Raw genomic sequence first — 22,916 nt, forward strand, 5'->3', positions numbered from 1 at the left:
TCGTGTCTCAGAGACAGAGAGCTTATAGTCTGGATTTAGAGCCATCTAATTTTCACCTTTTTGAACGCTCAAAGAAGCTTTAAGAGGAAGAAGACTTTCATGTGATGATGACGTGAAAGCATCTGTGCATCAGTGGCATTTTGCTGATGGCATTAAAAAGTTGGTACGACACTGGGAATAATGCCATGAGAACGGCAAGTGGTCATGAAAGCAATGGAAGATGGTTGACAAGTCTGACTAATGCAGTTTTCTTCGGCTGGCCAGACATGTGGGCATTGTTTCCTTGGGCAAGACATGGCACCGTAAGGCACTGTTGGATGATCCATCTTGCAGTGTATACAACTTGAAGGACCTACTCTTAATGTCTTGGTACCAGATACCACAGGACTCCTTCAGATGGTTTATGGAGTCTATGTTTCTGCAAGTCAGAGCTGTTTTGACTGCATATTAGGTGTTTTGGCATCATATTAGGCAATATTAGGTGCTAATGTTTTAGCTCAACTGTGTATAATACCAGTTTGAATAATGTTCATGCAGTGAAATGCTTTCCAAAAGCCCCGGAGCAAACATGCAGTATTTAGCTTTTTTTGGACTGTTAATATCTTCCACTTTAATATCTCTAATTGTTTCCCAGAGTAACATAATAATATCTGTGTATTACTTGTTAGCCTCATTAGCATGGACTGCTAAATGACTTTGATAACTAAAAGTGTGTTACGGTAAACAAAATTCATGCTGGAAGCGGGGAAGCTAGGAGACGGATGTTGAGAAGCGGGAGGTCTCGCAGTCACAGCATCCCAGTGTAATTAAATTTGGAGTAGTGGAAGAAAGAAAAACAATCACACAAAGAAAGCGCGTTAGATCGCGACGCTCGTAATTCACCTAATTACATGAGAATGAGAATGAATAATGGTGTTTAAATATGCACCCCCACAAGGGTGATGAATATGAGAGAGGGTCCCTGGGGTGCCGGCGTCTTGATTAGCTAAATGATTTCCTCTTTGTGCTCGCCAGATCCCAGCTCGCACTATGTGATCACGCTGAAGGCCTTCAACAATGTGGGGGAGGGCATTCCGTTGTACGAGAGTGCTAACACGCGACCCCAGTCAGGTAGGACACCAACACCAACATTGCTTTAACCCACATGGCATTGCTTTAAACACTCGTATTTTAGTGGATTTGGTTCCTGGTGCTGTTTTGTCAATGATTTATAGCCTCATTAGGCTCATTCTGTTCCACAGTATGTTCCTGTAGTAGAAACCAAAATCTAAAAGTCTAGTGTTACTACATGACATGAGAATCTTAAACACAGCACGTGATCAAGACTGCAATGTGAACGCACAAGTAATTGAACAGTATAAATAAAAAATTTGAGGACTATTTCATAGGGTGCATGCAGTGATTCACTATGAAATTCATTAAATGAACAAATGTATGTGGACACCTGACCATAAGCTTGTTGGGCATCTCATTTCAAAACCATGGCCATTGATATAGAGTTACAGAATGTCCCTCACCTTTGCCTCAGGGTGCGTTCACATGAGAAGCGATAAAACTGCTTTTGCGCCGGCTGTGCCATTGTTTCCTATGGAGTGTGACGGTGCTGCTTAGCTTGCTGCTGCGCTTCCCTGAGCGGCGTGCACCGCGCACTTTTGCGTTGTTCTTTTTCACCTGATTAAACTTTGACCCAGTTTGACGCTGACCTCCTCCAATTAGACGAACTGTTTGATATGACGCGGTCAAAGTGACTCAGGCAGTATGAACGATGCTTAACCTGAACAAAGCTCAACATGACTTATTGTATTAAAACAAAGACAGGGGATTTTCATTAGTGAAGAGAACTTAGGAGCAGTAATAATTAAGAGAGGTTTAGTGCTCCTGTGTCATTCTTTTAGTACATTAAACCACGTAAAGCTTTTTTTTCAACGATTAGCATTTTAGACTCTCTCGGAAAAGCTGATTCTCACAATTTCTCAGCACCCCGAGCTATTAAACAAGTTTAAAAGTGAAACAGTGAGGAAAATCCAGCTAAACACAGATACATGTAGTAAATCTGAGTAAATCTTAAAAAAAGCTTAAGATTTAGAGATCTCAGTGGTAGTGGGCTAGTGCATTAGACTGCTACGCCAGCGGTCCCCAACCTTTTTTGCACCACTGACCAGTTTCATGTAAGATATAATTTCATGGACCGGTGGGGTGAATTAAAGCAGAATAACTAGAATGTAAAATCAGTGTGAATCCTGAGCTTTTTTCGCTGCATCTCTAATTATTTATTCTTTCTGTGCGGCCCGGTAATAAATGACCCACCGGTAAATGACCGGTACCGGTCCGCGGCCCGTTGGTTGGGGACCACTGTGCTACACCACCCCCTGTTCATCTTAAAGGTATTTAATAGCGTTAAGCTTAGTGCTCCTGAGCTTCTTCACATGAACTGAACATAAACATAACTAGGCCACAGTCATGCTGAAAAGATAAAGGACGTTTGCCCTGGATTTAAAAGTATATAATGTATTTTATTTGAATAAGTTTATATATCGGTTAGCAGTGGGTGTGGCTGAAATTTTTGAACATATTTATTAGAAAAGGTGCCCACATACTTTTGGTTCTTTTTAATTTATTATTAAGAAGCTATACAATTATTTTTCCATTTATTGTAGATTCCTTCATACAGTCTCAATATTAAAGCAATGAAATAAGTATCTCTTATGCTTATGCGGTTGGTGCAATTTTAAGCTTTTTACCATTATTGCTTCTTGGGAACTGGCAGTATTTTTATTCTGACAGGCTGCTGATTACAAGCTTCCAACCAAACCATTAACACACAGGAATCTAAGCTGCTAAGCGTAATAAATCTGTGAGGCCGAGACAGAGCTCTGATTAAACACTTGCTAATCCAATATATGCGCTACTCACAACCTTGTTGATTATTCATGATAGTAATCTGCTGTATGACAACCAACAAATGGCAATAATTCGCTTTCATTCTGTCATTACAGTGAACTCGCGGATGATGGGATTCATAAGTTCAATTTTTCATTAGTTAATAATATACAGGCCTGTGATGGAAGTCTGGCTCACCTTTCTAGCAGGAGGAAATTTCATTCATTTATTCATTCATTGTCTGGTTTATCACCTGTTTATCCTGGTCAGGGTCACGGTGCGTCTGATTCATTGGACAAATGGCAGGAAACACCTCGGACAGGGTGCCAGTCCATCACAGGGCAAACACACACAGACATTCACACTTTTTTCAATTTTTAGTAGCTCCATTTGGTGAGACTGCATGTTTTTGGCCTGAAACTGGGGCACCCGGAGGAAACCCACACAGACGCAGGGGTAAATCTCCACAAAAAAGGACCCTGGCTGCATAGCCGGGGAATCAATCCCATGCCCTTTTTGCCTTGAGGCGCCAGTGCTACCCACAGCACTGACACTGAGTTTTGAACTCAATGTGTATTATCATTTAAAAACATTACACAATAATTTACCTTTTTACCATTTATTAATCCGTTTGTGTGCCTGTGGCACAATCTTCTATTACGCTAGCCCACCACTTGCAGTGCTATCAGCCGGCCAGGCATCTGCACATACATGATTGGCTGTGTCTGTGCCATAGGGTTTGCCAAAGACCTACAATGATTTGGCACCCTGTCCAGGGTATTCCTGCCTTGCGCACAGAGTTTACCGATGGGATTAGACCTGCCACGACCCTGACCAGGATACAGCCAATGATGAAAATGAAATGAAATACAAAGTTTCATTTACCTGTCCAGAACTTCATACTGATCAAAACTTCCAGTACCAACGAGAAGCGCTGCATTATTGACAGCACAGTCTGAACCGCGGATCACATTTTTGATGGAATTTTGAATAGACAGTCTGAGTTATGCAGGTTTTGGGAGGTAAAAGGAAACAGGCACACCTAGATATAGTTTATTCATATTTTTTAATTAGCAGAGGGGATGGTGTTTGGTGTTTATTAATCTAGCTAATAAAATTTCTGGAAAAGAGCCTTGACATAGCTAAGGTGCATTTTTTTTTCACTAGCAGGTGACATTACTAAAATGTTAATGGTTTATCTGTGAGGAAAATAAAATGAGTGCACCAAATCACGGCTAAAGGAAATATAAACTCAGCAAAACAAATGGTCTGTGGGCTCTATGATAGCTGGGGTTTGTAGACAGTTGAATCATGGCTCTGTGTCGCACTTCTGTGTGAACGTTGGGCAACTTGTTGCTAGCTAATTAATGTTGAGCACTTCAGAGACCTGGCTACTCAAGTTTAGGACTTTTTTTTAAGGGGGAGGTTTTTTTTCGTGTCAGATCCACTTTCTCACTCTGGAGCTTTTGCAATTCAAGTGAAGTCAAGCCAAATGTATTTGTATAGCACTTTTACAATGAACATTGTCTCAAAGATTCCAGAACCCAAATCTTTAACTAGCAAGCTGTATATATAAGCTGTATAAATATTACATGGAAGAAACCTTAAGAGGAAATAGACTCAACAGGAAGCGCCTTCCTCCTTTGGTGGTTTAGAGTATATTTGGATGCATTTAAAATTGCTTTGATTAATTGCAGTTCCATTGTGTAGCTCATGAACCACTGCAGTCGTTACGATTCTGCAAGGGGTTTGAGATAAATTGGGAGAGAGTGTGTGTAGCAGATCCACTATCGCATGAAATATTCATGTTTTACTGTTTCTTCAGGCTCTAGACAGAATTTAAGCACCAGCATGTAATCTGCATTTTCTTAATGTGTTTTTGTGGAAGCATCGAGTCAGACACATTTGTATTTATTTAGACTGACAGTTTAATTAATGGATTTATCATGCATACTCATATTTAAATTTCACCCCATATAGAAAAATTAGCTGTCTAAACACACCCTGAGATTCTATTCCTGGTACACTTCTCTAAACTCTCAGCATGCATCTCTGTGCTGGACCTGAATCAAACCCTTCATAGCTACTTTCTCACTGAAACGCAATGAAATTCATGATTTCTCCAAACCTCCTGCCGCTCCCCCTCTCTCAGACCCTGACTGTCTGTTATTTAAAGAAGCTTTTTTTACTCCTTACAGGTTTAATTTTGATTTAAAAAACATGATTCAAATGTTAAACAGTGATGTATGGCCTTACAGTCGGAACACTCATTTTATTATTATATATTTTTTTAGTAACGGTTCCCTGATTTTGCTAAGTGTCTCATGCCATACTTTAGGTACAGAGCAAAAATGTATGCACAAAATAATAGACGAGTGCAGCTTACACTATTTGTGTTATACTGACCACAATTTAAAATCATAAGCCATTTCAGGAATATCCTCAGTCATCAGACAGCTCAAAGGTTGTTACGGCTGTAGATCTTGCTTCACTTGACCCCTCATACTGGACCTAATTTATGCTTAAATCCCAACAACTAGTATTTTGGCCTGTGTAGCGTTTTCAGTGCAGCTTGACACTTTTTCATCATTGCTGGCACAGTGAGTGTTCTAAACAAGCATTCCTTACTAGCACTGGGTGTTTTTTGCTTCTAGCCCTCTCAGAATCCTTTGTGTGCCATGAAATATCTGAGCCAATGACCACTTACTTTTGGAATTTCCCCCCTATATATGCAAACCAATATTTTCCCACTATACCCGTTCTGCCATGAGTAGTTTCTGGCTCTTGTGCTTTGGAAAACAGCTGCTATAATGTTGGTTTTATAAATGCAAGTTAATGATTAAAATATATTGTTTAAGATGTAGCATGGTTAAACATTTAAGTGTTTTCTGCCTCTGGAGAGTCCTTTAAACTGCAGGCATCAGTGTGTGCTGCATTTCTTTGGGAACACACACCTCTGTAAATCCTGGAGTGTTAACAGGGCTAATGCTTTTATAGTTTAATAGAAAATAAAGGGATTATTACTGCAAAAGTGCAGCGTGTATTACATGTGGGTTACATTTGTGTGGTTTCGTTTTTCCACTGAACAATACAATACCGATCAGACAAAACATTATGACCACCTTCCTAATATTGTGTTGGTCCCCCTTTTGCTGCCTCATACGCAACAAACTGCGATGCACTGTGTATTCTGACACCTTTCTATCAGAACCAGCATTAACTTCTTCAGCAATTTGAGCTACAGTAGCTCCTCTGTTGGATCAGACCACACTGGCCAGCCTTCGCTCCCCACGTGCATCAGTGAGCTTTGGCTGCCCATGAGCCTTTTGCCGGTTTACCACTGTTCCTTCCTTGGACCACTTTCGATAGATACTGACCCCTGCAGACCAGGAACACCCCACAAGAGCTGCAGTTTTGAAGATGCTCTGACCCAGTCGTCTAGCCATCACAATTTGGTCCTTGTCAAACTCGCTCAAATCCTTACACATCAACTTTAAGGATAAAATGTTCACTTGCTGCCTAATATATCCCATCCACCAACAGGTGCAGTGATGAAGAGATAATCAGTGTTATTCACTTTACCTGTCATAATGTTATGCCTGGTCGGTGTATAAATGAAGTAACATTAGTGCATCTGGCTGTGAATAAATAAAGTACATCATTCTGTTGAATGTAATTTAATTTAATATCAGTAGATTTTATAACTAAAGAAATGCCACAATATTTTTAACATGTTAGAATAACACGGACAGTCATTTTTAGACTTTTGTCAAACTGAGCAAGGGAAGTTCAAAGACGTTTTTTAAATCTGTCAGTAAATATATAAAATGGGAGAATGTGACTCAAAACCACAAAAAGTGATTTCACGTACAAAAATGCAACCACATGTTTAAAATGTACAAAGCGACCCTGAGTTTGCTGTTTATTGTATCTGTACTTGAGTAGAACAGTGCCTCTCAAAGTGGGATTCTATTACCACTGGTGGAACTTGGAAGCTTCCTCTGGTGGTACTCCATATTAGAAATGTCAACACATATATCACAACTGTGTTGGTGCTCCTTCATGACCACAAATGCTTCTTTCTGAAACTAAGGAATTATACAGATTAAGAGACTCAAAGCGAATACCTTTGCTGAATGATCGTGTGAAGTGCTGAAGGCCACCTGTTGAATCCTGCACTAGTGTTTCCCATGAGCATGGTTTCACCTCTGTTGTGTGGGCTTTTTTAGTACAGAAAAATTCTTGATATGAGAAAGTTAATTCCAGAACCTTAATTCTTTCTTTTACCATAAACCATAAATGAAAAAATTGGAAGAAGAACCAGATTGGACCAGTGATATCACTCTGTTACAGCTCAAGAATCAGTGTAGTAACATAAAAAATAGACTTGTGAATGAAAGTTGGTCCAGTTATGTTTGGCTTTTTGTTGCAAATTGTTAAAAATGATTCAAAATGGATTGTCTGCAATATGCAACTGTTTCTCATGTCTTAACAGCCAATTTTTTTCCCCTTTAAACCTAATGTCATTAATACACTGTTCTCTTACTGCTCTGTCATACTGATGGTTGTCTTTTTCCTATCATTCTTTTCCTGTAGGTGTTTGTAGTTAACGTAGAAGTAGTGACCTACACTAGATTACTGAAGAGACCTCGTATCACTCTTGTGGACCTACTGTAACATCTGTAGAAATGAACCCTTGTGGTTGATTTCCTAATCTAATCCAACATTCTTTCTCTTTCTCCTTTCAATCCTGCTGCCATAACCCTCCTTTCCCTTCACACCCCCCATTTAACCCATTAACATGGTTCTGTTCGGCCCCGTTTCTTAATCTTACTCCCGTGTCCTTCTTGTGTTTTTATTATTATCGCATTTTCTTTATTTATATCCTTTTTTTCTTTTACCATGGATCATTGTGTTAATGGCTTGCAGACCCCATAGACCCTGATGTTGATTTGTTTGAACTTTTCCATCCTCCATACACTCCAGTACCAGACCCCATTCCCATGATGCCTCCTGTGGGCGTTCAGGCTTCAGTTCTGAGCCATGACACTATCAAGGTCACGTGGGCAGACAACTCGCTGGCTAAGAACCAGAAGATCACCGATGCACGCTTCTACTCGGTACGCTGGAAGACCAACATACCAGCCAACACTAAGATTAAGGTATAGAAGAGAACAGCAATATAAATATATTCAGATAATGTCATATACAATTTAATATATAATAATATAATCAAGGATGTGTTGTATATTTTATGAAGTTAAATTGATAAATGCATCAAGCACAACAGGGTGTGGTATACCCTATAAAAATAGTCTGATTTGTTTTCCTCTAACAGAACAGATTGGAGTGTTCGATTTTATTTAAACCACCAACTTGGCAGCAATTACACATTTGCCGTGGTTATAAAAGAACACAACAATAAATTTAAATAAAACCAGATAAAACTTTTGGGAAACAGGTAGACTTCATAGCAGCTATGAACATTTGATTTTTCACCAAAAACTATTGTTTTTTTATGTGATATTATTATTAATAAAACAGCATTAAATTACACTGAGTTACATTGAAATCTGTTTATAGTTGTACAATAATAAAATGATGTCCATGTATTTTTTTTGCTATTTTATTATATATTCACTTATGTTAGCTATGGCTGTGCAATCATAGAAAAATCTGTGCTGTCACAAATCTTTTTTCTGTCACTCAGTATAAAGCAATAGATAGTCTGTAAAAATAAATACAATAAAATTTGCGTGTTCATGTGGTGCAGAGGTCTAATGCCATAGCCCCACCACACCTCAGAGCTCTTTAGAAATCTCAAATCCAAATCTCAGCCAGTGCTTTTGACCTGGCCGGGTGTCTGAAAGACACAATTGGCTGTGCCTGAGGGAGGAAGGGAACCTGACACTGCTGTCACTGCTGCTGTGGGGCGGCACAGTGGCTAAGTGGGTAGCACTGTCGCCTCACAACAAGCAGGTCCTGGGTTCGATCCCCAGGTGGTGAGGTCCGGGTTCTTTCTGTGTGGAGTTTGCATGTTCTCCCTGTGTCTGGGCAGTTGTAGCCTAGTGGTTAAGGTACTGGACTAGTAATCAAAAGGTCACTGGTTCAAGCCCCACCACTGCCAGGTTGTCATTGTTGGGCCTTTAAGCAAGGCTCTTAACCCTCAGTTGCTCAGACTGTGTACTGTAAAAAAGCTGTACTGGTTAAAAGCGTCTGCTAAATGCTCTAAATGTAAATGTTTCCTCCCACAGTCCAAAGTCATGCAAGTGAGGTGAATTGGAAACACAAAATTGTCCATGACTGTTCGATATAACCTTGTGTGAACTGATGAATCTTGTGTAATGATTAACTACCGTTCCTGTCATGAATGTAACCAAAGTGTAAAACATGACAAACTGCTGCTGTGAATGCGACCTCTGCTGGCAGATTGGAGCGCCTGCATGAGGTATTGATGTCTAACGGAGCAGCAATTCTCTTTCCCTGTGCAATATGATTCTGCGGTCAATCAGTCAACCCAGATTTTTCCAATGATGGAAAAATGAAGTCTGTAAAATAATTTTAAAAGATATGAGATTTGGCTTGGCTTGGGGGCCAATGTAATAAACTGCTGTGGCACTCACGCATCGTAAATGTTGTGTTTTTTTTTAGGTTGGGTTGTTTGTGTATTACAATTTTCTACCGTATCAAAGTAATTACCTTAAATAACAAGGTTAAGGGTGTCTTTGCTTTTTGCAAATCAGCTTGGCTTTCATTCCTCCTTCATCTGTGCCTTATAAAAGCTTCTCGTCTGTCTTGTTTTTAGACCGCCAACACTACCAACCTGCATCACGTGGTGACCGGTTTGAAACCCAATACCCTGTACGAATTCTCCGTCATGGTGACCAAGGGCAGAAAAAGCAGCACTTGGAGCATGACCGCTCATGGAACCACCTTTGAAGCAAGTAAGTAAACACACTTTAAATACACAGTTAAATATTGCACTACATGGCCAAAGGTATGTGGACAGCCCTTATAATGAGTTTAGGTGTTTCAGCCCCACAAATAATGTGATTCCATCTTTAAGATGAATTGGAATGTCGATTGAAAACTAGACTTTTTTTGATTTGGCACTAATTCTCACATATACACTCTAAAATCCTTTTTTAAAGTAGATGTTATTGTCTCAATGAGGGGCCAACTTCACAGTAATGTCTGTGGTTATGAAGTGGTTTGTCCAGCAAGCTTGTGATTATGTGTCCACATACTTTTGACTACATAGTTTATCCCTAAAGCACTAGCGTACTGTGATTAATCAGTTTAATGCACTACATTACGTGTGTTAAATTATGCATTCAACTTCCTTCACTCTATTCTTAATCATTGATGTACTTTCTCAGCGCCCAGCTCTGCCCCCAAAGACGTGACTGTGGTCAGTAAGGAGGGACGCCCACGCACCATCATAGTCAACTGGCAGCCTCCGTCTGAAGCCAACGGCAAAATCACAGGTGCTGAAATGTGCCAGCAGTCATGAAGTCATGACTCCCCATCATCAGTGTGGTGCAGTTCAGTGTTGTGTGACAAACAACTCGATCAACATGCTGGTAGTGAGAAAAGCCTGTGAAAACTGAGTGTGTGTGTGTGTGTTTGTGTTTTTTTTACAGGTTACATTATCTTCTACAGCACTGATGTGAATGCTGTGGCCCACGACTGGGTTATTGAGCCTGTGGTGGGGAACCGGCTCACCCATCAGATCCAGGAACTGACCCTCGATACCACGTATTACTTCAAAATCCAGGCTCGAAACTCTAAGGGCATGGGACCCATGTCTGACGCGGTCCAATTCCGCACTCCAAAAGGTATGAACGTTAGGAAGCCTGTCGAGTTTATCTTAGGCATGTACACTATATGGCCAAAGGTATGTGGACGTCTGACCATGAGCTTGCTAGACACCCCTTTTCAAGGGAGTTTTTTAAAGTAAGCTTTACTTTGTCTTTATTCATGCTGCAGATTGGAATCATAATTTCCTTTATTAATTTGGTTCTGGTGGCCAAAACACGTTGGGATGTCCCAAAACTTTTGTACATCATGTATGTATTAATGAATACATTAAATAAATTAAAAATAAAAAGCTTAATCCACTATGCTTGGGAATTTTCCTGTGATAGGTCGAAAGGTTCTGTTTTGTTCTCACAGTGGTTTGTATTATATTTTACATTATTTTATAACATTATTAATATAAGTATCTTTTATTAATTGTAGTACACATTATTAATTTTATGGGCAAATGTATTTGTCTCTAATGTGCCGTTTGTTTATATTGATATCACTCATTCACTTATCCAATTAGGGTTGTGTGGGTGGGGGGGAGGAGGTGCTGGAGCCTATCCCAGCTTTTCAATGGGCGCAAGGCACACAGTAACACCCTGGACGGGGCGCCAGTACATCGCAGAGCAGACACATATACACACCCATTCACCAATAGGGCAATTCAGTGTCTCCAATTAACCTGACTGCATGTTTTTGGACTGTGGAAGGAAACCCACGCAGACACGGGGAGAACATGCAAACTCTGCACAGAAAGGACCCAGACTGCCTCTCCTGGGGATTGATTCCAGGAACTTCTTGCTGTGAGGCGACAGTGCTACCCACTGAGCCGCTCTTATATTGATACATTTTATATTTTTTCCTTCTCATTTTTGGTGGGTTTTTAATGTGCTATTAGGAATTCACAGTGACCCATGACTGTGAAACCCATGTGATCAGGACCAATATTAATGTGCACTCACACTACCAGCTTCACTGTAGTATTAGTTTCATTTTTACAGTTTTTTTTTAATACAGTTTAATTATGATTATTTTTAATTGAATTATTTACGTTTTCTCACACTTTCACACATTTATCACTCTGGTTTTATTTGGGGTGATTTTTAGTTGGTTTTTAGTTCGGGCTGCATTTTTCCCCTCTTTTTTCATACTTTTTTTTCTGTTCTGTCAGGAGCTTTATTATATTTACTATAACAACCTTGGCTGCATGTGCGCTAATGAATTCTTGTGGGAAGATCTCTTAGCTGAGCTATAACCTACGGCTCTGCTTATATTTGTATCACTCTGATCGATTGCTCACTCACTCACTCGCTCGCTCACTCACTCACTCACTCACTCACTCATAGCTCTGCCTGGTTCTGGTTTCACTGCACTTCCTCTAACCTTTCTGCTCTCTCTTCTCTCTTCTCTCTCTCTCTCCTTAAATCTACTAGCTGAAGCTTCAGACAAAATGGCTAATGATCAAGGTAACTGCTCGTTCTTATCTCAGTGTCACTCCAAACTGAAGTGCACTGTCGTCTTCTGCTGTTTAAATCACAAATCTTTAGGAAGATTGTAGTTCTTGATGCCTACAAAATTGCCTGATTAGCTCTTCTAACGAGCCCTAGCGGTTTTCCTTTACAGTGTTCGCATAACACCAACCATCTCTTCTTATAATTGCAGTTGCATTGGAAGTACACTTGTTGGGATATTAATGATTTCTGCTTCATTTTTTTGACTAAATGATCAGAATGCTCTTCATTTGTCCAAAAATTACTCATTATCTGAGGCAAATTTACACACACAGCAATTAGTATATTAATTAATAGGTAAAGGAAAGGTCCTCTGATCCCTACAGCTGGTGACTTCTCTGTGCCTATGTACTCAGGGCTAATTTGACTGCATTTACTAAAAACTGCATGAAAAACCTAAACTCCAACACTAAACATCAAGACAATATTTGTCCAAATAATCAGAACCACCAACAAAAGGTCAGCCTTAATTTAGAAGTTCCTTAAACATGGGAGACATTGTCCACAGTTAAGCAAGCTTTACTACCACGGCATACATGTCCCATACAAGTGTACGTCAATCTTTCGCTAGCAGTGTTGTTTTATTTAATAATTATAATAGTTGTTTTAGAAATAAAATGATGTTTTTGATGGAACCATCCACTGCATTCTGCTCACCTGTTTTTATCTGGTTTTTCTTCAGCTTCTGGGATGCCGTTGAAACCAGGCAGATCTCCTATGCCGGATCCTGGCATTGGTAATGTGTCTATGTTTCTTTGTGTTCTTGTTACATTATTTATGGAAATACATTTCTACAAAGTGCAGCCATCTATTTGCTTTACCAGCATTAGTAAAGTGTGGCAATATCTGGTGATAAAATGCTGCGTTCTGTACCATCTCTGCCCTTTGGGCAAATAGCTGTACCATTTTGATGCTGTGTAGAATTCCTCATTTACACAGTCGTGCAAAACCAAATACATTGCCTGTTCAAGTGACACTAAGTCCTTGAGAATCCTTATACTGTGCTAGTAATGGTATTCATCTGCACTTCAGGAAAATCAGGAATGACTGGAGGGGACAATCACATCCTGGTGATCGTCATCATCGTGTCTGTGGGAGTCTTCACCATCATCGTGGTGGTGGTGGGAACGTTCCTCTGTACACGCCGTTCCACCTCCCAGCAGAAAAAGTAAGTACCAATATTTAGGTCATGGCTTCCTACAGGGGTGTATGTTGGGTTTTAATTTATTCTGCAGCTCCGCTGTTTTCACACTGAGCAGAACTGAGCCGATTGCTTTAAAACTTTGATCTTCCCTTCAGGAAACGAGCTGCCTGCAAGGCCACCAATGGCTCACACAAGTATAAAGGGAACTCCAAGGACCTCAAGCCACCCGATCTGTGGATCCATCATGAGCGATTGGAGCTTAAACCCATCGATAAGTCGCCCGAGCCCAACCCGGTCATGACGGACACCCCAATCCCACGCTCCTCTCAAGATATCACTCCTGCGGATAGCACCATAGATCCGATGCTTCAGAGACGAAATTCCTTCCGTGGTGAGATATGAAATATGAAGTCCAGCCTTGCTTCCGCCATCTGCTGTTAAAAGCTTGCTCCATTGTGCTTGTGGCTTGTTGGTTTTGTTTGTGTGATTCATGTTTACTTTTACAGATGTGTTTTATGCATTTGACATTGCTTCCCGTTCCCAGCGCCGTTAATAACACCACAGTTGGACCAAAACATGTATAGCTTTTATAAAAAAAAAAAACTTAAATAAAAATAAAAAACGTCCTTACACTATTATTATTTGATAAGATAATGTCTAAAAAACAGAAATACAACAACAATTACCTAAATTTCTTATGGTTCAGGTCATAATGTGAATCGAAATCTCAAAGACCTGCAAAAATCTTAGACCACAAATACCACAAAGTACCCCCCAAAAATCAGCAAATTTCAACTGTACCCCACTTGGATGTTCCACCATGCTTCTGAGGCAATGTTCTATGTAAAATGCACTCCACATCAGGACTTCATTCCAGCAGTGAAGCATGGCGGAGGGAGAGGCATTGGTACTGCCTGAGGTTCTGCAGATCTTGCAGTCATTAGGAGAGGCAATGGTATTGTGGCGCCACGGTGGCTAAGTGGGTAGCACTGTCACCTCACAGCAAGAAGGTCCTGGGTTCGATCCCCAGGTGGGGCGGTCCGGGTCCTTTCTGTGTGGAGTTTGCATGTTCTCCCCGTGTCTGCGTGGGTTTCCTCCGAGAGCTCCGGTTTCCTCCCACAGTCCAAAGACATGCGAGACACTAAATTGTCCAAGACTATTCGATATAATCTTATGAACTAATGAACCTTGTGTAATGAGTAACTACTGTAGTTGTAGCCTACCGGTTAAGGTACTGGACTAGTAAGCAGGGATTAGCTGGTTCAAAACCCCACCACTGCCAGGTTGTCACTGTTGGGCCCTTGAGCAAGGCCCTTAATCCTCAGTTGCTTAAGCTGTAAAATGCCGAAATGTAAATGCCGAAATGTAAATGTAATGAACAACAACAGAATGGTTTAAAAAGAACGGCCATGTCTGAATTCACAAACTTCTTTTCATACAATTCTAGCATGCTTATAATAAAATTATTTTTAAAAAATGTATTCCTGAGCCAATCGTGGCTGATTTAAAGTCGTCTCGTTTATGATGAGCACATGCTGCCCCCTACTGAAAGAACACAAACAGCTCACAGCTACAGTATTTTACCCAGTCAGTACGACTGGTGATGCCTCGACCAACCTGGCTCTCTCTTAAAAGCTGGTCACTGTCTGGTTTGCAGGCCATGAATCAGAGGACAGCATGTCTACATTGGCAGGTCGTCGAGGAATGAGACCTAAAATGATGATGCCCTTTGATGCGCAGCCCCCTCAGCGTAAGTGGAAAACTTTAGTCCAGAAAAAAAGCTCGAACAAACCTGTTAAACACACTTTCCTAATAAATGATAATGACATTAGAGCTGGTTAAAGGGGGCATCAGTGATTTTTAGTAAGAAGCTTCATTTATATATTTTAACTTAATGCTTCTGGAACAAACAAACAAACAAAAACACTCACAACCATTGATGGTAGAAATACTGAGTCTGACCAGTCTGACCAAAGAAGTGTCCTGCGTTTTTGTCAAGACATATTAAAATGAGTCTTTAGATGGAACATCAAAGCATGAGCATCATTTGTTTGGTTATTGGGTTTAAAAATCACTGTCACCCCCTTTAAAATCATTAGTTATGCTAATACTGTCCTGTAGGTATTATTATGTTCAAACACAGCAGCTTGTGTGTGTGTGTGTGTGTGTGTGTGTGTGTGTGTGTGTGTGTGTGCGTGCACATGTGCATGAGCTCTTTTCATGTATAAATTGCTTCCCATTGCTGAAACTGTGCTGATGTGGCTCAGTGTAAAACATGGCTTTCCTCTTTGTCCATCTGCAGCTGTGATTAGTGCTCACCCCATCCATTCGCTTGATAGCCATCACCACCATTATCACCTGGGCAGCCTGGCCTCCCCGAACCGCAGCTATCTGCATCATGCTAGCAGCCCTAGGCCCATCGCCTCTTCCATCTCTCATCTAGACAGGGCCGACTCTTCAGGTGAGCCAGCAGAGCACGGCGAGGTCCTGCAGCACTTCATGGATGAGGCCTTTCCATCCATGCTGGAGCTGTTCATGCTGTTCTTTCACTTAGTCTTGATGGATAATTTACTGTTATTTATATTGTTTAATTTTCTGGCATGTCATTTTCCACCCTACTGGCAGGTTTTTAATTGATGTACACTGAACTTTGCTTAAACCCACACTTTACTTAAAATTTTAGTGGCGATCCAAAGGTTTTGGAGACCAATGGCCCAAAATAAAAATTAATACATTAAATCCTGATGTATCAAATATGATACAAAACAAAGATCATATATGCAAACTTTTATTTAATTTTTTTTTTGGTATTTCACAGAAGGTCAAATAAACACTTTAGTTTGTAAAAAAATTAGAATTTCTTATTAAGGATTAATTGACTACAGTTGGTGACTTCTCTGTGCCTGTATAAATAAACTTAGTGTAGCTACAACACTCAACACATTGTCATTTTTCAAGGTCAGGGAAAAACTGTCACCTGCGCTAAAAAAAAATGTGTTCTTATGGTCAGATGTGATCAAGTATCACTAAAAACAAGTCTGCCATAAATCAAGAGCTGCCATGGCAGTACTGCCAACAGTCAAGCTAACACCTTGGACTTTTAAGGGGAAGTTGTTTTTCTTCCTGTCCTCAATCAAGCCATCCAGACAAAATTTCCATCAGCTTGGCAAGTTACAACTTGGCAAGGGACCACTGTTCCATGTACCTTTCAATGTGTGGAAAATATTTCAGCCTGATGTGTTATTGTTTATTTCTTTTTGACTACTAATATATGTATATGTAATATGTCTGTAATGTCCCCAAAAAAGGTTGGGGACATTACAGACAATAAAATTATTATTTATAATCATTTTTAACCCCAATTTATTTTCATTTAATCATTGCTTTTATGCTGCTTGACTCTTAATCACAGCCTGTTTGTTATAGCCCTCAATAGCGGTGTTCATGTTAGTGTTTGTGTGATTACAGAATCTGGGAGAAACACTCCTCCCAGTACAGACCTGCTGCCAGCCTCAGCTCAGCCCTCCTGCAGCCTGGACCACTCAGAGACCGACATCAGTTACCACAGCTCTGTTGCAGAGGAGGAGCCCAGTTACCCCCCAACGGCACACGTGCGCCCTACCCACCCTCTCAAGAGCTTTGCCGTGCCTGCTGTGCCCGCCCACGGCCAAGCCTACGAGGGAGTCGCACTGCCCAGCACACCGCTGCTTTCGGGTAAGAGCAAACAGAATAATCAGCTCTGGATACATGAGAGCTCCTTCAGACCTCTACACCAGTGGTCTCCAACCACCGGGCCGCGGACCGGTACCGGTCCATGGGTCATTTATAATAAATGGGCTGCACAGAAAGAATAAATAATTAGAGATCGCTACATCAGCAATGAAAACGCTACTTTTTTATTGGTGTTATTGTCTCCAATCACCCCTAGGTGGGAGCAGCGTCTCGTTGCAGCGAAAAAAAGCTCATTTGTGATTAGTACAGTTATTCTATTTTAAATCCCCCCACCCCTGCTTGTCCGTGAAATTATATCTTATATGAAACTGGTCCGTGGTGCAAAAAAGGTTGGGGACCGCTGCTCTACACCCATTAATGATCAGCATTAGTCTGGATTTTTCTTCTGTTTTATTAAAACATGTCTGAAAACTTTTTCAGCTCCTCACTCGGTCAAAACAGCCTCCATTGGGACGCTGAGTAGGACGAGGACACCAGTGCCAGTCACCGCACCCAACATACCGGACGTGTCAGATGGCAGCAGAATGCTGGAGGAATGCGAAAATGTGAGTACCAACACCATAACTACCCACTCTCTACCAGCTGTCATTAGTTAGAAGCCACAAAGAGGATGGTGGTAGCTCAGTGTTTAGAGCCCTAGGCTATCAGTTAAAAGGTTGTGGGCTTGAGCAAGGCCTTTAACCTTCACTGCTTCAGGGTGCTGTACAATAGCTGACCCTGTGCTCTGACCCCAGGGTTTTAGCAAGCTGGAACATGCAGAAAAAGAATTTCATTGTACTGTACACTAGTATATGATTATATGATGAATAAGTAATTCTGATATATGACTTAAAGTTTGTGGACACACAAAGCATTACAAATAAATAGGTGTAATAAGCCACTTTTCTGTGAAGGCTTTGTACTAGATTTTAGAACATGACTGGAAATTCATTTCAAAAGAAGGGGCCTTAAATTTTGGTTTTTGGCATGACAGCTGGAATTCTCTAAAATGTCACTGTTGTTGGGTGAGAACACCTGCCTTACAGTAGACATCCCAATTCATCCCTGTAGGCCAAAGGAGTTTCCTCTCTATCAAATTAGTAATTTCATGTTTTTATGGATCCTGCTTTGTGAACATGACAGGGCATGGCTTTTTTCAAACTGGTGACACAGTTGCCAGCCTGTTATTTATTTTAGGCAGTGGTGGTTAAGATACTAAAGTAATCAAAAGGTTGCTGGTTCAAACCCAACCGTCACCAAGCTGCCTTTGACCCTAAATTGCTTGCACTGTGACTGTAAGTCACTTTGGATGAAGGTCTCTGCTTAATGCTGTAAATGTAAATTTTATATTTCTTTGTGATGTGACTGAGACCACAGAGCTCATTCATTAAGAGGGTGTCCACATACCTTTAGCCATATAGTCACTGTGTGAGCAATGTTTTGCATTGAATTGAGGTTTTAATCTGATTTATCTTCTTCACTCTCTCATATCTTTGCTCCTTTCTCTCAATTTTAACATCTTTTTGGCTGCTGGTTTAATGTTTTGTATCCTTTTTAATTCTTTTGAAACCGACTGCATTGCCCTGCATTTCTGATCAACCCTTTTTCTCTATGTGATTGCTCTTACCTGGGCTGTAAACATTTGCTTTCTTTGGATGATGCTTCACCGTACAGTTCTACTGCCTTTCCCCTCTTTAAATCTTCCTGGTTTCTAATTTAAATTTCCTTTCATCAAAATCTTACCCAGAACCCCCTTTCCCTTTCCCACCAAACATCCTGATTCCTTTCCCTCCCTCCTGCATTAACCCTCTCCCTCTTTCTCAGAAGTACGGGAAGTATGACAAGGACGAGCTGTCGGAGGAAATGGCCCACCTAGAGGGCTTAATGAAGGACCTGAACGCCATCACGAGCTAAACATCTGAGCACAAGCCCAAAAACACCCTCTTCACACATTCATATACACCATGGTACCAACCTTACCCACGGGGTGAGGACCCGCCACGGTACGGACAAGTTCTCTACAGAGCAGAGACACAAAACTGATTTACAACCCTTTCGGCTTACCTTGCAAACTCTCAGGAAGGAAGTGGCCATTTAAAGGACTGAAGAACATTCTGATCGCCGATTCCTTCCACTTTTCTTTCTAGCAGAAAAGTGAATTGCTTTTTTAATTGTTATTATTATTATTTTCTCACAACATTCTAAAGAGACAATTTCTTATCCGACTAGGGAAAAAAAAGAAAATACAATTCTGGTGTTTGTGCTGGTGCTGGCAAAGCACAATTGTTTCATACAGTGTTTCATTTGTGTTGTTTTTGTATCTCTATATATATCGCCTGTTACACTGAGCTGAACATTGGATGTTGCCTGTTTTATTTTTATGACTCATTTTGTATTACACTATATTTTGATTTAAAATGTTCTCTTTTGTATGTTTATTGTGCCATGCTATTATTTTTTTATGTTTTTGTTTATCATTTTATATACGTACACACTTATAGAAATGTATATATGGTCAAAACTGGCTCGTTCTTCTTGCAAAGTAGCAATTTCTATACCTCCAAGTTGGCACCCAGTTTGATAAAAAAATAAATTATTATTTTTTCCAATTCAGCCGTAGCTAGTATCCACTAACTAACCTAAACGAGGGCTAATGTACTTCATTAGAAAAAAAAAACTAGTCAACCACAGCATCTATTGAACTGCAGCTTATGTGACACTAACGACCCGACAGGAATGTCATTCTTTTCACACGAGAGCAGACGGAGCATTCAGCATCCACATCACAGCAAAAAAAACAACAACTTAAAAACAGAACAAAAGATGAAACATTTTGCTATGTTTTTACTTTGCTTAATGGTGCAGCAGATGTCAGCAGTGTTGTTGCTGCAAAGCTTCATCACCCCAGGTTTCAATTCTAAGCTCGCTCTATTGTCTGTGATTTTAGTTTGTTCTTTGTTGTCAGAGAATTTCCTCTTGGTACTCTGGTTTCCTTCACTTCTCCGGGAACATCAGTTAAGAACATGGCTCAGATAATTGTAGTGAACTAATACCTTGCACCCAGTGTTTCAGGGATAGGTTTTGGATCCACCCTGAGCATCATAAAGCGTAATTGTATACATGAATAAATCATTTTATTAATTGATTAATTGGGCCAATTTGGAGAATGTGCTGAGTGACGTCAAAGGTCATAAAATGTGAGGTTGAATTGTTTAAAAGATAAATCATTTATTTTTTGATAATATGGGATGCAAACTTCACAGAGGTCAATGTTTATAAATGGGAGTATTAAAAAGCCTTATTCCTCATGGAAGCACCATGCTTCAGATAGACTTATTAGAGTAATTTTGTTTTGCCCTTGGTACAGTTTTTTTTTCTTCTTTTTTTAATGAACGGGGGTTCTTTTCAGAATAATGCCTTACACTTTTATCAGTGCCAACACCCAGGTTTTCTTATGCATTGTTCCACCTGCCACTGTGATATATTAACTAACTTTTCACATTATACTCTGGTTCTTCGGTACAGCTGACAATGAATGTAGCATAACTTGCTTACAGATTATAGCAAGCGTTCTTTACCTGGGGTTTGGAACCTGCGAAAGGATTGCGACTTGGTTCCTGGACGGTTGCAGGACAAGTTACACAACTGCAGTTTTACAGACTATTAGACTATTTGTTAATAATAGACTAATTGACCAATAATTTAGTTTGGGAGTAATAAAGTATCTGTCTATCAATTTACAGGCCTGAAACTAAAACCAGTTGTTCATTTGTGTTTCTAGGCTAAACTGTTTTTAACTCTTGAATACACTTCACAGCAGCTGCACTTAGCCTAGCAAAAGAGCTGTTTTGTAGTAGAGTCAACCTGAAACAAAGGAAAATGAACAGCAGAAATTACAAATAACTGGAACTCCAGTAGCTTTCACAGAGCCCTGGACTTGATCATATTCAACAGCTTTGGGATAAATTGGAACGTCAATGGCGAGCCAGGCCTTTTGTCCAACATTTACGCCTGAGCTCACAAATATTTTGTCTGAATAGGCATCAGACTCACTCAGATCACATGGAAAGCCTTTCCAGAAGAGTATAGGCTGTTGTAGGTTTTGGAATAGGATATTCAACACGCTCAGGTTCACATGCTTTTAACAATGTGTTTAGAAATAGGAAAAGGGGGGCAGCATGTTGGCTAAGTGGGTAGCACTGTCGCCTCACAGCAAGAAGGTCCTGGGTTCGATCCCCAGGTGGGGCAGTCCGGGTCCTTTCTGTGTGAAGTTTGCATGTTCCCGTGTCCGAGTGGGTTTCCTCCAGGTGCTCCGATTTCTTCCCACAGTCTAAAGATATGCAAGTGAGGTGAATTGGAGACATGAAATTGTCCATGACTGTGTTAGATATAACCTTGTGAACTGATGAACCTTGTGTAATGAGTAACTACCGTTCCTGTCATGAATGTAACCAACGTGTAAAACATGACGTTAAAATCCCAATAAACAAACAAACAAATAGGAAAAGGGATGTGACAAGATAGAAACCTCAAAATGGGTTGTACTCTAGAAGAGGTAAAGAACCCCTGGGTAATTGCATTGATACAGATCTTACATGACATAGGAAATGCGGTACACGCTGGATCACTGTGCTGGGACTTTTTGTTGAGAATTTAATGATACTCTGTCAATACAGCACTTCAGGATCTTTGGTACAGAACTCCCTACAGTCATCTTTTGTTTCCTTTTTTTTGTAATGTAGTCATTTTATATGAAGAAACACTATATAAAATGTCAATGTAAAAAATGAAAGATGTCCCTGATGGAAACTGTTTTCTTTCTCTCCCTTTACCCAAAGAATCACATCATTTTCTTAAATTTATAACTTGTGTCATATTTTTTTGAATGTTGGTACAAGCTGACAAACTACTACAGGTACACATTGGACACATTGATTGATTTAAAGTCAATGGCTAGACTAGGTATTTGGGATATTGGTAGCCAGTCAAACCTTTTTTGCACTTTTTCAAACTTCTGGAGGAAAATAAAAACATTTCTTACACATCCTGTGTTTTCAATATAAAGCTATATTTGTGTAATGTAGTGTCATAGCTTAGTAGTAGACGGCTCGTCTTGTTTTTTTTTATTAATTCTTTTTCCTCTAACGGTATTTGAGCGACAGGTTTTACTGTGTTGCATACGAGGAATTCTATTGTTGCTTATTTCTGTACAAAGATTTTTTGCTGTCTGTAGAATCTGTGGCTTTTTAAAAAAATCCAATCTTAAATTCTGAGTGGTCTCTTATTTTCTGACACAGACCATTTTTTTTTAATTTTTTACAGTTGCAGTAAAAAATCAACCAAAAAATGATAATTCTAGTCTTAATAATAATAATAATAATACATTTTATTTGTAGGCACCTTTCATGACACTCAAGGTCACCTTACATTACACAATCAGCAGTAAACACATAATAATCAACATTAAAATAAAAAATAATAAAGTAATCAATCAACATATTCACAGTCACAATCGCAGTCACCAACACCAAACCAAATACAGTTAACAAGAAAAGGATCATTTAAAAAGAAAGGTTTTAAGAGCAGTTTTGAATTCTGCAATAGAATTTAAAGCCCTGATCTGAGGGGAAAATGTGTTCCAAAGTTTGGGTGCAGCATAAGAAAAAGCCCTGGCACCCACTGTACTAAACTTAATGGGTGGAATGTCCAAAAGACCTGCTGTTGAGGAACGCAAAGAACGGGATGGGGTATAGATCTGAAGGAGATCTGTAAGATAGACAGGAGAGAGGTTATGAGAGGCTTTAAATGTCAGTAACAGTATTTTGTAATTGATCCTCTATGACACAGGGAGCCAAAGCAGTTGA

General features: G+C 40.0%; 1 protein-coding gene across 1 annotated transcript in view; it reads left to right on the plus strand.

Annotated features, from left to right (window-relative positions):
• Window positions 1-22,319, plus strand: part of neo1a (neogenin 1a) — a 189,368-nt gene extending 167,049 nt beyond the window's left edge. The window contains exons 16-29 of the mRNA XM_063012505.1: window positions 1,015-1,110; window positions 7,867-8,042; window positions 9,686-9,824; window positions 10,260-10,367; window positions 10,524-10,718; window positions 12,120-12,152; window positions 12,880-12,933; window positions 13,230-13,365; window positions 13,497-13,732; window positions 14,999-15,091; window positions 15,644-15,802; window positions 16,810-17,055; window positions 17,494-17,618; window positions 18,877-22,319. Of these exons, the coding sequence (XP_062868575.1) occupies window positions 1,015-1,110; window positions 7,867-8,042; window positions 9,686-9,824; window positions 10,260-10,367; window positions 10,524-10,718; window positions 12,120-12,152; window positions 12,880-12,933; window positions 13,230-13,365; window positions 13,497-13,732; window positions 14,999-15,091; window positions 15,644-15,802; window positions 16,810-17,055; window positions 17,494-17,618; window positions 18,877-18,966 (1,886 nt within the window). The 3' untranslated portion in view covers window positions 18,967-22,319. The remainder of the gene's footprint in view (window positions 1-1,014; window positions 1,111-7,866; window positions 8,043-9,685; window positions 9,825-10,259; window positions 10,368-10,523; window positions 10,719-12,119; window positions 12,153-12,879; window positions 12,934-13,229; window positions 13,366-13,496; window positions 13,733-14,998; window positions 15,092-15,643; window positions 15,803-16,809; window positions 17,056-17,493; window positions 17,619-18,876) is intronic.
• Window positions 22,320-22,916: the final 597 nt, after the last annotated feature.

Source organism: Trichomycterus rosablanca, chromosome 17 (assembly GCF_030014385.1).
Source record: "Trichomycterus rosablanca isolate fTriRos1 chromosome 17, fTriRos1.hap1, whole genome shotgun sequence".
NCBI lineage: Eukaryota > Metazoa > Chordata > Actinopteri > Siluriformes > Trichomycteridae > Trichomycterus > Trichomycterus rosablanca.